At 59.4% G+C, this 13321-nt stretch overlaps 1 protein-coding gene across 1 annotated transcript; it reads left to right on the top strand.

The window, feature by feature from the left end:
* The first annotated feature begins 369 nt into the window (after positions 1 to 369).
* On the top strand, positions 370 to 4637 carry LOC100992203 (uncharacterized). The gene has a single exon (XM_003819704.4). It carries the CDS (start codon positions 1460 to 1462, stop codon positions 2168 to 2170), a length of 711 nt encoding a protein of 236 aa, XP_003819752.3. The 5' UTR covers positions 370 to 1459; the 3' UTR covers positions 2171 to 4637.
* The last annotated feature ends 8684 nt before the right edge of the window (positions 4638 to 13321 follow it).

Genomic DNA, 13321 nt, shown 5'->3' with positions numbered 1-13321 from the left:
CGGCCCAGGCCTTTCTTTCCCCAGGACCACGGGACCAGGCGAGGCTGCCCAGTCTGGGGAAGCGGGCGCCGGCCTCCCTGGAAGGCCACAAGGCACTCGAGCTCAGGGCCAGAGATGTGTCTGGAAGCCTCTGGGGACAGGGCCAAGGCTGTCCAGCCCAGCTGCTCCTTTGTTCCAGCCCCTGCCCCCCACAGCCCCGGCCATGGGGCCGGCCTTCTCGGCAGCACTCTCCGGCCAGCTCTAGGCTGGAGGGGAACATCCATTGTGGCCACAAGGCCTCGCCCAACCTCACAGCAGCTGCCCGGCCCCACCTCCTCTTCCCTTGGTTGGGGCATTTGCTGACCGTGGCCTTTTCGGTCCAAGGTGGGAGGCCACAGGGAGCAGAGGGTCGGAGGTACAGAGCCCAGAGGCCCCCAGGACCCAGGCAAGCTGAAGCCCTCGGACAGCCCGTATCCAGCCTCTTCTTTGCTTTCAGATAAGAACTTAAAAAAGAAAACATCCTACAGAAAAGAAGCTCAGCTTTTCCCCGCTGCTGGCTGAGTGGGTTTCCTAAGAGCGAGTATTTCCTCCACCCCAGCAGCGCTTTTCAGCGAGGAGCATCTCCGTCTCCACGGAGGGCAGCCTGGAATGGGGGAACGCGGTCAGGCTGATATTGCTGTGACCTCCGCAGCTCGGGGTGGGCTGCTGACCGTGACCACTGGCTCCGAGGAAGAAAGAGCCCAGATGGGGAGTGTCTGCCAATACCTGTGGTGCAAATGCTCCCACCGGGGCCGGCTTCGAGCTGCCAAGGGGACATGCTGCAGGCAGGGGCGGGCACCCTGCGGTGACACCCCATGACCCGACCTCAGACAGACACGACCCACGACCAACCTCAGGATCCTGGAGGAGCGCACAGGGCCGCGGCGTGAGAGGCAGTGGCGCGTGCTGTGTTCAGCGCTTCTGTTTTTAGTGACTTCTTTATTTGTAAGTTCTTATGATTTAATTTGTTTTTGAGATATGGTTTTGCTCCATCACTCAGGCTGGAGGGCAGTGGCACAACCACAGCTCACTGCAGCCTCAACCTCCTGGGCTCAAGTGATCCTCCTGCCTCAGCCTCCCGAGTAGCTGGGATTACAGGCACCCGTCACCACGGCCGGCTAATTTTTTTGTATTTTTAGTAGAGACGGGTTTTCACCATGTTAGCCAGGATGGTCTGTCTCCTGACCTTGTGATCCACCTGCCTCAGCCTCCCAAAGTGCTGGGATTACAGGTGTGAGCCACCGCGCCCGGCCTATTTATTTTTTTATCTGTAGAGATGAGATCTTGCTGTGTTGCCCAGGCTGGTCTCTCACTCCTGTCCTCAAACCATCCTCCCTCCTCGGACTCCGGGCGCGCTGGGGTTACAGCATGAGCCCCCACGCCGGGCTGATTTAATTTTAATAGTTCTGTGTATGACGGCCAGCTCACCCGATTCCAGGACATGAAGTCTCAGCTCTTAGGAGCTGGCTCCGCACACCACCTGTGGGACGGCTGCAGTTCACACCAGACCCCAACAAGACCTAGGCTTTGGTCTGACCGTGAAGGCCCCGGCGAGGACAGCACCATCCTTAGCCCCAGGCAAGTGGGGACCTGTAGTTCCCCTCCAGCCCCGCTGAGGCCTGAGCTGACTTTGCAACCCCATCCTGAGTACCCCAAGGCCCTGGGGTTCCTGAGGCTCCTGCCCCAAAGGTCCCACGAGCACCACGTGTCTTCCTCTTCCAAGTCCTCTGCCTGCGGTGCTGGGCCTGGTGTGGGGGCAGCCAAGGGCGCTTTGTGCAGGACCTGGACCCAGCATGGCCACTCGGAGTGCGGGCCCGGCAAGAGCCCGAAGCCCCCTTCCCGTGAGAGTGAAGCCGGAGGCGATGGAGGGAGGCAGGGGGCATGGCTGTGTGTCATCGGGAAGCTGAGATTTCTAGCCTTGAGTCTGAACGTCCAGGCTGGTGTGAAGTCTGTCACGGCGGGAGCACAGAGGCTACGCTGCAAGTTCCACGGGGCATCAGCCGGGGCGGTGGTATTTAACGCCAGGACGTGCAGTGTATGGGCCTCTCTTGGTCTCTGGGCCCTGCCTGCATTAGGGCATCGGCCGGGTCGCCCGTATTTAAATGCCCATGTAGTGCCTGGGCCTCCACAGAGCTCTAGGCCCCGTCCATGACGGTGCAGGCGTGTTCTCGGTGGAAACACACAGAGCTCTAGGCCCCGTCCACAACGGTGCAGGTGTGTTCTCGGTGGAAACACACCCGGTGAAGGCTGGAGGAGGGAAGAGTGAGCTCTCCCTGCCTGGGAGTCTCCGAGGGGTCCAGACTGAGGGTTGGGGGTGCAGGAGGGGAGGCCCCAGGGCTCAGCGGATCCCAGGTTGTGCAGGGTTCAGTGGGTTTCATTGAGGAATTTGGACTCTGCCCCAGGGGTGATGGGAGCCAACAGGCAGCGGCTACCTCCTACCTCCTCCCCGTGATCCGGGTGCTCAGAGGAGCCAGGCAACATGGCTGAGGCCACACAGATGTGCAGGAGGGAGTGCAGAGCAAGGCCCCGTCATGCCTGAGGACAGAAGGTGCTTCCTTCGTGGGGCAGCAGCCTCCCAGCGAGAAGGCGGCTCTCCAGGGCTGCCTGGAATGCATAACCGACGGCTTGCAATCTGCACCCTGTGATTTATTTATATGGGGTTGAGGTACTGCAGGGTCCCGTGCTGCTGTGTCAGGATTGGGCCCACATAGCGCGCAGACCATTTGCCTTGCATGAAAATGCATGATGGCGTCGGGAAGCCGCTGGGAAGTTTTGCGAAGCCCGTGCAGGGGTCCTCGCACGGCCAACTGGCTGTCAGCGCCCCGGTCCTGCCGCCCATGTTGCCAATGGATGAGCCAAATGTCCCTCGTGCGAGGGGCCTTGTAGATTCTGCAGACACCGTGCCTCTCACCAGGGAGTAAGGGAGTGGTCTTCCCCTGGGACCCACGAGTTCATCCTCAGCTCCACCTTCACCCACAGGCCACGTGGAAACCGCCCGGTGCAGGGGGCTCAGCGCACCACCAAGAGCCTTTTAAAAAGGCTTTGGGAAACAGGGAGGAAGAAAGCCCAGCTTTAAACACCAAGTGTGGTCTGCGGGAACTTCCTAGGGCAGCCTGTCCAGTGGGAGTGTCTGTGGTGATGGGAATGCCCGTGTCTGTGTGAGCCACGCGGTGGTCACTGGTCACATGTGGAGACGGGAATGCCCGTGTCTGTGTGAGCCACGCCGTGGTCACTGGTCACATGTGGCTGCTGAGCCCTTGAAATGTGGCTCGTACAGTTGAGGAAGTGTGGCCTGTGCAATTGAGGAGCCGGCTTTTAAATTTTATTTAATTTTAATGAATTTAAGTGTAAACATAAATAGCTACCATATCGGACCATGTCTAGGTTGATGACATATTGTCTTTTTTTTTGGCTTTTTAAAGTGGTTGTATCGTTGTTATTATTTAATTAAATTAATTAATTAATTTTTGAGACAGGGTCTTGCTGTGTCGCCCAGGCTGCAGTGCAGGGGGGTGATCACAGCTCACTGCAGCCTCAACTTCCCATGCTCAAGCCGTCCTCCCACCTTAGCCTCCCAAGTACCTGGGACTACAGGCACGTGCCACCACGTGTGGCTAACCTTGTATTTTTTGTAGACATGAGGTCTCACTATGTTGCCCAGGCCGGTCTTGAACTCCTAGGCTCAATTCATCTTCCCGTCTTGGCTTCTTGAAGTGTTGGGATTGCAGGCGTGAGCCACCTGTGCCTGGCCTATTTTTTATTTGTAAATATAAGGGCTACAAGTGCAGTTACATGGAAACGCTGTGTAGTGGTGAAGTTGGGGCTGTCAGTGTAGCCATCACGAGAGAGTATACATCGAACGCACCGGGGACTTTCTCATCCCTCGCCCCACCCTCCCGAGCATCCACGGGTGAGTGTTCCCCACTCTGTGTCCACGTGCACACATCATTTAGCTCCCACCTGTAAGTGAGGACACGTGCTCTTTGTCCTTCTGTTTCTGAACTGTTTGACTGAGCACTATGTTCTCCCGTTCCATCCACGTTCCTGCAAAAGGCACGGTTTTACACTTTTTCATGGCTGAATAGTACTCCATCGTGTATAAGCACCACATTCTCTTTCTCCAGCCGTCTGTTAGTGGAGCCCTAGGCTGATTCCGTGTCTTTGCTGTTGTGAACGGTGCTGTGATGGACGTGCACGTGCAGGTGGCTTTTTGATGTAATCATCTCCTTTGAGTAGCTGCCCGGCAGTGGGATTGCTGGATGAGTTCTGTTTTCATTTCTTTGATAAATCTTCCTACTGGGCTCCACAGGGGCTGACAATATTCCCGGTGAGGGTTTGGGAGACGCAGGTGTGTGCACGTCTCGGAACTCATCTCATGGAACTGTTAAGATCTGTGAATTCCACTGTAAATTTTACCTAAAACAAGAGAACTGTTGACAGATATTGGATTCTAGTTAATACTTCTGAAATATTTGTATTGAAATATACTGTTGCCTACAACTTCCTGTGAAATGCATCCAATAAAATAAGATGGGTTGACGGAGGGGTGGAGGGACGGAGCGGTGAATGGGTCTATGGTGAAGAAATGAGCCAGTGTTGATCGTAGAATCCAGGCAGAGGTGCCGGGCTTCACAATAAAGTGCTGAAGAAGCTCCAAATACAGTCAGGGATGGAGTGTTCTCTTATTACTCTGGGCGGGTCATGGTGTAAGTTTCCCCCAGTAGGAGAATCAGAAAGCAATGGGAGCAGGTGGTGGGGAGTGGAGCTGCCTCTCGCCAGCTCCTGGGAGCCACCATGCTCTCTTCTGCCAGTGCCATGTTCAGTGACATCACAGGGTCAGCATGAATATGGCTGTGGCAGCAGCGTTTACACCACGGAAATTGGCAGTCGCTGCGAGTCAGGGTCTTCCTGGGTTGCTGATGGTTAGACGTTTGCCAGCACAGCACGGGGAGTGGCAGGGAGGCACTGCCTTATCCCCCAGGGAGAGTCCCTGAGGACAGGGCGGCATCGACTCAGCTGTGCCACCTGCACCCAGGGGAGTCCCTGAGGACAGGGCGGCATTGACTCTGCTGTGCCGCCTGCACCCAGGGAGAGTCTCTGAGGACAGGGCGGCCTCAACTGGGCTGTGCCACCTGCACCCAGGGGAGTCTCTGAGGACAGGGCGGCCTCGACTGGGCTATGCCACTTGCACCCAGGGGAGTCTCTGAGGACAGGGCGGCCTCGACTGGGCTGTGCCACCTGCACCCAGGGAGAGTCCCTGAGGACAGGGCAGCATCGACTCAGCTATGCCACCTGCACCCAGGGGAGTCTCTGAGGACAGGGCGGCCTCGACTGGGCTGTGCCAGCTGTACCCAGGGAGAGTCTCTGAGGACAGGGTGGCCTCGACTGGGCTGTGCCACCTGCACCCAGGGAGAGTCTCTGAGGACAGGGCGGCATTGACTCTGCTGTGCCGCCTGCACCCAGGGAGAGTCTCTGAGGCCAGGGCAGCATCAACTCTGCTGTGCTGCCTGCACCCAGCACAAGTCCTGGCCCAGAGTGAGTGCCCGGCCTTCGTGTGTGGACTTGCTGTGGAAACAGGACGGGTGCAGGACAGTGAGTGTTGGTGGAGGGTGGAGGGGAGGGGAGGTTGGAGGGGAGGGGAGGGTGGAGGGGAGGGGAGGGTGGAGGGGAGGGGAGGGTGGAGGGGAAGGGAGGGGAGGGGAAGGGAGGGGAGGGGAGGAGAGGGTGGGTCCAGACACCTCTTATATTTCCAAGCCTGGAACTGAGGTGCCCCTCCTTCTGCCTTCTTCTCCACCCCTACAGGAGCCGTGCTTGTTCCTGGGGCAGCTCAGTGTGGCTTCTGAGCCCCAAACCCATTGGCTGGACGGCCCACGAAGGGCCAGTCATTCATCAGACGGCTCAGGGCCATTCACAAATCGGGTCGCCACCCTCTAGAGTTTGTCTCCTCCTCAGCGGGCCCAGCAAGGGCCTTCCTCGGCTACACAGGTACAGAGGCAGGTGGCCAAACTCCGGCCCCGTGAGGGGCCCTCCCCACCTGGTCTGAGGGCCCAGCCCCTCCCCGTGTCCTCACATGAGCAGCAGCAGGACGATCTCTGCCTCCAGGGACCGACCTCCCTCCCATGGAGCATTTAGAACAAGCCCTGGGCGTGGGAATGCATCCCTGGGCTTAGTTCCCGAGCAGGCTTGGAGGGGAGTGGCCCCATCTGCCTTGACCAGAGGCCCAGTGGCTTTTCAGTTCACACAATCGCACACGCACACACACAGGCACACACACGCACACCCTCGAACACGCACACACACGCACATCCTTGAACATGCACACGGCACACACCACGTTTAGATAAAATGGGTTCACGGCCGTTCTGTTCTGCAACTTGTTAATCGCACCGTTTCGACTCTTGCTGTCCTGCTGTCCACATGCAGATGTACCTGATGCCGTGTCCTCTGCTGCAGGGTGCCCCATGGTGCTCCACACCCCTCGCCCGGTCCCCAGGTGTGTGGGCTCCATGCTGTCCACCTGCGGGCTCCTGCCCGATGACAGACAGGCACCTGCACCTCAGAAGCATCCGCCCTGGGCTGTGCCTTTTTCTTTCATCTGCACTGGGCTGGCTGCCGCTGGGCACTGGTTCTGTCTGTCGGGTGGGCTGAGTGGCTTCGAGCTGGGTCTGACATGTGCATCATTGCCCATGTATGAGGTCGGGCGTCTGGTCACCGATGGACGGCCTCCCTGCGTGTCCTTCTCTGGGAATCGCCTGCTCCCACCCTTTGAGAGAAGCATGCCTTCCACGTTACACAAATGTTCTTCCCACTCCGGCCCTGCCCTCCCCAGCAACGGGACACAGGCCGGTGCTGAATAAGCCCTTGTTGGCCAGGGCTGGGCACACAGTGAAAGGGGTTTGTGAACCGAGCCAGGGCCGAGAAGAAAGCAGCGGCCGCCCCTGGGGAGCGGGGACCGGGCCGGGGGCTCTGTGCCAGGGCATGCTGAGTCACGGGGCAGGGGAAGCTCCAAGGGGCCGCTCCCATCCCATGGACGGCCTCGCTGGCCAGGCTGCCTACCCTTGCAGGGCCTCAGTTTCCCAGTGGGCAGGTTCCCGTCCATTGCCCTGGGGTCAGGCTGGCTCACGTGCCCTGAGGGACGTCCCCTGGGGCCTGCCCTGCCAAAGTCCCCGCCAACCGGATGCACCCACTGTGGGGATATTTTCCACCAGGCGGGAGGCCTGATGTGTGTAGGGGGGGGCTGCTTCCAAGCCCCAAGGGTGTTCCCCATCCCTGACCCCCTCCCTCAAAGTCAAGGAGCAGCATCCAGATACACGGGGTCCACGCAGGGACAGATGGGCCCTGCCCACCTGGCAGCTGAACGCCCTCAGCAGAATTGCCTTCTGCTGACAGCAGGTGCTGACGTGCACCCTGGTTCCCTGACACCACCTGTCAGCGGCCTCGGTGCAAAGACCAGTCTCGGGCACAGACACCTTGCCTCCTCCCAGGCCCCCCTTCTCCCCTCCCAGCCCCGAGCCCATGAGCCCACCAGGAAGGAGGGAGGAGGGAGAAGGCTGACCTCCACTTCCTGGGGTGACTCCCGGCTGGAGCAGAGCCTCAGTGGGGCAGAGGCCTTGGTGTCTCCAGCCCATGTGCCCACCCCGGCCCAGCTCCCTCCTTCTGAGGCCCCTGGGGTAGGATGTCCAGTGCCGGCTGCCCATGGGGCTGCAGGTCTGGGCTGCTTCTCCTAGAACTCAGGGTCTTGCACTGTGCTGGAGAGAGTTCAGCCTGAGTCCCATGGGTCCGGGTAGGGCAGAGCACATTCTTGGGCTCCTTCCCCAGGGCCCTCCACATGCCTGATCCTAAGGGCGGTGTAGACAGCGAGAAAGGAAGTGTATTCTCTGGGGGGTGGAGTGTGGGCATGGCGTCACTGGCCGCCGTGCATGCCAGGAGGAGGCTGAGGGGCGTCCTGCAGGGCGGGATGGGCAGGGGTGGGCGGCTCCCGATGCTGGGTCTCTCTGGGCTGCAAGTGAAGGAAACTCGCTCCATCTCAGCAAGAACACATGGGTCACAGGGCTGCAAAGTCTGGGGGAACGTGCGGCTTCAGGTCTGGCCTGATCCAGGGACTTGGACACTCAGCCACGGTTGCACCTGCCTCCCTCTCTATCCTGCTGCCCTCTGGGATGGTTTCTGCTGCAGGGAGGCACCCACATTCCACGTGCGAAGGAGGTGTGACCTCCTTCACCCCTGCCAGGCTTAAAGACACGCAGCTCTCCCAGTGTTTCTTGAGGACAGCCTGGGCAGTGTGTGTGGGTCCCCAGGGCCTCCTGCTCACTGTCGGCCATCACTGGTCCTCTCGTAGGCCGGATCTGTGAAGTTGCCCACCTGAGATGGAGCAGGGTTGGTCCCCCTAGACATAAGGATGAGAGGTCGAGGAGGGTCCCAGACGGAAGCTGGGGGCCAGGCAGGGGGTGCGTTCTGGGCCCAGAGTGGCCACAGAGCCCCCAATGGGGCCATCTCCACATGGAGTTTGTGGGACCTCATCTTAGTCCCTCCCGGCTGCTGGAACAGAAAACTCTGCACCAGGCGGCTCATAAGCAGCAGAAATTCATCCCTCACAGCTCCGGAGGCTGGAAGTGGACACCAGGCGGCGGCAGGTTCAGCGTCTGCTGAGGGCTTCCTGGGTCATAGACGGTGCCTTCTGGCTGTGTCCTTACATGGGACAGAGGTGAGGAAGTTCTTGGAGCCCCCTTTTGTAAGGGCACTAACCCATCCACGGGGCTTCACCCCATCGCCTCCCCAAGGCCCCGCTCCAAACACCAACACCTTAGGAGTAAGGACTTCAGAGCAGGAGTTTGGGGCACAAACATTCTGTCCATAGCCCCCTAGGACCCTCGGTGGGTGGTCTGCGTGGCCTTCTCAGGGGTGGACGGGCTTGTTCCTTGGCTTGTCGTGGAGGCCACAGTGCGGTGCCCGAAGTCTCCTCCAGATCTCCTAAGAGAAGAGAGAGACGCCCCCACCCCTTCGTGCTTCTCCTAAAATTCAAGGAGGGTCTGGAGGACCCTTAATCCCAGCCTGAAACCTGGCCTGGGCATCCTGTCCCCGGTGCCACACCCCTTGCCCTGAAAGCTCCCAGCAGCCTCAGTGGGTGCCCCTTCCTCACTAGGCCTGGGGCTCCCGGCCCTCTGGGGACGCTGGGCCTGCGGGGGTCTTGGGGGGACACGATGCTTTCTTATTCCCTCGAGGACAAGCCGGCCTGAGCAGGGGGTGCGGTGCATAGGGCGGGGACCCCTGGAACCAACACCCGGGCTCCATCCGATGCTGGGTGTGTCGGGGGAGTCTCGGGGGTCTCCGTCCGATGCTGGGCATATTGGGGGAGTCTTGGAGGTCTCCGGCCTCAGCGGCTGCATCTGTCACATGGGAAGGACGCAGAGTGCCTGGTTCCTGGGTTCCTGAGCCTCAGATGAGCTCGGATTTATAAAGAGCTGAAAGAGGCCTGGCTCCCGGCCGAAGCCCAGCAGGTGTTTGTCCAACAGGGTCAGACGATGCAGCCCCCGAAGCCAGCAGGCCTTCCCCTCTGGGCAGGTGGCAAGAAGCTGCCTCTGTTCACAAAGCTCCAAGCTCTCCTATTCCTTCCCCCAAGCCCGAGCTTAGTTGAGTGGAGGGTGAGGGGAGTGTCAGGCACGCAGCCCCTCGTGGGAGCTTCCCCTGCCCCGCAGGCTGCGCGGTGTCTGAGAAGGACTCCTCTGCCGTGGGCAGGTGTGCCCAGCACCTGGACCCTGCCCGGACCAGCTGTCCTGCACCCACGTCCGCCTGCAGGACCCTGCAGCCTGTGGAGGGAACCCCTTGGCCGCGGTGGGGTCCTGAGCTCCCTCATTCCCCCCACAGGGGCTCAGCTTTCCTTTCTCCGACCGCCTTTCCCTAAATTAACTGTTTTTGGCATGGGGTCCTCTCCCCACGACTCGCCTCAGGCTCCCAACATCACCGCCCCAGCACTTCTTCAGCCTTTGTGTTGAAAAGACCCCAAAGTGTACAGCTGGGGTCTTGCTTCCAAGGCAGCTGCACGGGACCCTTCCTATCCAGCGCTTAGGGTCCCCAGCGCTCAGGGTGGCCTGTCCTCCCCGGAGCATCTGTGTCCACTGGGAAAGAGGAGGTGGTGGCTCTGGTCACACCAGGAAGCCTCTGGTGGGCATGGCCGGGCCCTGTACACGGGCCCGCAGGTCCTGTCCTGCAAGCAGGGCCCTGGCCGTGATGGACAGACAGGACCTCAGGAGGGCTCAAAGGGGGCTGGGGCTGCCCCTGTCCTGATCCTGGGCACCGCGCCTGATGACCACAGCTCCTGGGACAGGGAGGGCCGTCCCCGGGCTGCAGAGACTGAGGCTGGCCTGCAGACTGTGGATTCATGGGGCCTGGCTCTCTCTTAGTATGAGTAGGGTCTTCTCCCAGCCAGAGGCCGCCAGCGGCTCCCGGGGCCCTTTAAGAGAAGGCAGGTGGGCGGGACGCGCAGGCTGTCATCCAGGTGCACGGTGGGGAGCATCGTTTCCAGGTGCACGGCGGGGAGCATCATTTCCTCGTTTCCTCATGAGCTGGTGGGCGGGACACGCAGGCTGTCGTCCAGGTGCACGGTGCGGAGCCTCGTTTCCAGGCGCACGGTGGGGAGCATTGTTTCCGGGTGCACGGTGGGGAGCGTAGTTTCCGGGTGCATGTTGGGGAGCGTCGTTTCCAGGTGCACGGTGTGGAGCATTGTTTCCTCGTGAGCTGGTTGTAGGTTGGTCACCACTTGGAGGCCCTTAGGTCCCTGCAGGCAGGGGCCGTGGGGGCCCCTTTGTGGCTGTTTCAGGATAGCCTTGCATCTGGGTCCCACCGCTTGGTGTTTCTTGATGGGGACAGGGGAGCCGTTCTTGGGCCAGGCTGCATAATGTGGCCCCCTGACCTTCACTGTGGAGTCACTGAGGTTGGAGGGGTGGGACGGGGGAGAGAGGGCGGGGGGCTTGTGCCCAGGGCTGCTGCTCCCCGGAGCCCCTGCAGAGAAGCCCCTGCACTGTCCGCCTGCCTCAGGGGCCTGGGGCAGTGCTCCTGGAGGAGGGCCTGGGTGCAGAAACGCTCACACAGACCTTCTGCCACTGTGAACTGCTCAGGGCCCCATCCTGGCTGTGTCCCCCACCCCTTTTGAAGGGGAAGGCCAGCCTGGAGCTGGCTGGAGGCCGTGGCTCCTGGGTTCCTCTGTGTCGGGTTTTTCACAATGTCGGGCAGTACTTCCAAAGCAGAAACTCAGGACAAACACCAAGGGCTCCACGGTATCCTGCAGGAGCTTGGGAAACAGCGAGTTTTTGAGGGGTGGAGGTCCAGCCTGCCCTCGGAAGTAGCCGCTGAGATAGTGGGCCTCCTCTACCAGCCACTGACAGGGACACAGGAAGCACCCTCCATCTTTAGAGCTGCAGTGAGGGGTGGGCAGCGGCCCCTTGGGCGGGGGGCACTGATCATAGACCCAGACAGTGGTGGGCAGCCCATCTGTGCTGCCTGGGCCCGCTTGTCAGGCCCCGGGGTCTTCAGGTGCCTGTCAGGATTGACATTGCTGGTCTCATCAAAGGGGATGCCCTGGCCTTCCAGAGGGAGGGCCCAGGGATGGGTCTCTGGGGGTTCCTGCAGCTCTCACCTCTGTCCTTTGATAGCCATCAGAGATGGCCAGGCCTGGGGCCACCAGGGGTGACTGGGGGGAGGTGGGACTGAGACGGCTGCCAAGGTTTTGCCTGCCCTGGGCGAGGCTGCAGGGGTGACTGGGGGAATGTGGGACTGAGACGGCTGCGGAGGTTTTGCCTGTCCTGGGCGGGGCTGCAGGGGTGACTGGGGGGAGCTGGGACTGAGAGAGCTGCGGAGGTTTTGCCTGTCCTGGGCGGGGCTGCAGGGGTGACTGGGGGGAGCTGGGACTGAGACGGCTGAGGAGGTTTTGCCTGTCCTGGGCGGGGCTGCAGGAGTGACTGAGGGGAGCTGGGACTGAGAGGGCTGTGGAGGTTTTGCCTGTCCTGGGCAGCGCTGCATCTTCAGTCCCAGGGCCCCGGACACCCCAGGCTTGTCCGTGGGATGGTGATGGGAAGGGCTGTTCTGGGTCTACTGGAAGTTAAGACAGGAACTGACGTGGAGAGAGCCTCCGGGCCTCCAACTTCCAGAGTCAGCTCCTGCAGACCCTCCCAGGCCACGCGCCTGGCCCAGAGCCTTCCCGCTCACTCCTGGCTGCCCCTCCAGGCCTGGACTTGAGCTTCAGAGAGGGGCAGGATTCCAGGGGGATGGAGCCAAGGGTTCCCTGGACAAAACGGAGTTGCCTCTGGCCAACTGGGATGCGATTCCAGAAAAACATCCTGCTCTCCTGGCCGTCCTGGCTGGACTCCCCACATGGCCTCCTACAGACTGGGGGTGGGGAGGGAAGGTGTCAGCAAGGACCTTTCCTGCCAAGACCAGAAGAGGCCAAGTGGGCAGAGAGAGCACTTCTGTCCTGGAATCAAGGATTGAGGCCAAGGCTGACAGCCGGCTCAGCCCAAAGTCACATCAAGGTGAAGGAGGAGAACTGCTGTGTGCTCATCCCTGAAATGGGAATAAAAACTGAGTCTTTTTTACTAAATCTCAGTAAAATAATTATTCACAATAACAAGCCCATGACACATTGACATAAATAATATTTTTAAAGAAAAACTATATTCTCCAAAGTACAAAATAAATAGCATTGTTTTACATTTTTGCAAATTTCTCTAATGTTTGAGCTTGCAAGAGAGCAGCTGGATTCTCGTATCCGCGTTTGCATTAGACCAATGAGAAAATGAGAGCCAGAAGGACAAATGACAGCTTATGCACATGATGACTTGGACACCATGGATCCCCTGAAAGGGTCTCGGGATGCCTCAAGGGTTCCCAGGTTACACTTTGAGAACTGATGATGTAAGATATTTGATTACACCAAAGAAGGCAGGAAAGAAGACGAAGAAAAATCAGAAGAACAAAAATATGTATGATACAGATAGGAAACAAGTAGCAAAATGACACACTTAAATTCAACTATTTTGATATGTACAATAAACGTAAATGGACTAAACCCTGCTGCCCTGCCAGCCCTTTGGGGAAGGGAGGCACCTCCAGCAGTGGAATGTCAGGCACCCTGGTGTGTGGCTGGAGACAACATCTTTAGGAAAACATGCTTTCCCCACTGTTTTTTACCTCAAATATATGTTGAGCCCTTATATGCTGGGCCCTGTACAGGCCTTGGGGAGCTAAAGATGATTCAAACATTGTCTCCACTCGAGGACTCAGGGTCTAGGGGATTTATAAGCTGGGCTCA

Source organism: Pan paniscus, chromosome 6 (assembly GCF_029289425.2).
Source record: "Pan paniscus chromosome 6, NHGRI_mPanPan1-v2.0_pri, whole genome shotgun sequence".
Lineage (NCBI taxonomy): Eukaryota > Metazoa > Chordata > Mammalia > Primates > Hominidae > Pan > Pan paniscus.
The sequence above is the reverse complement of the archived record's forward strand: the minus strand, read 5'-3'. Positions and strand labels throughout refer to the sequence as shown.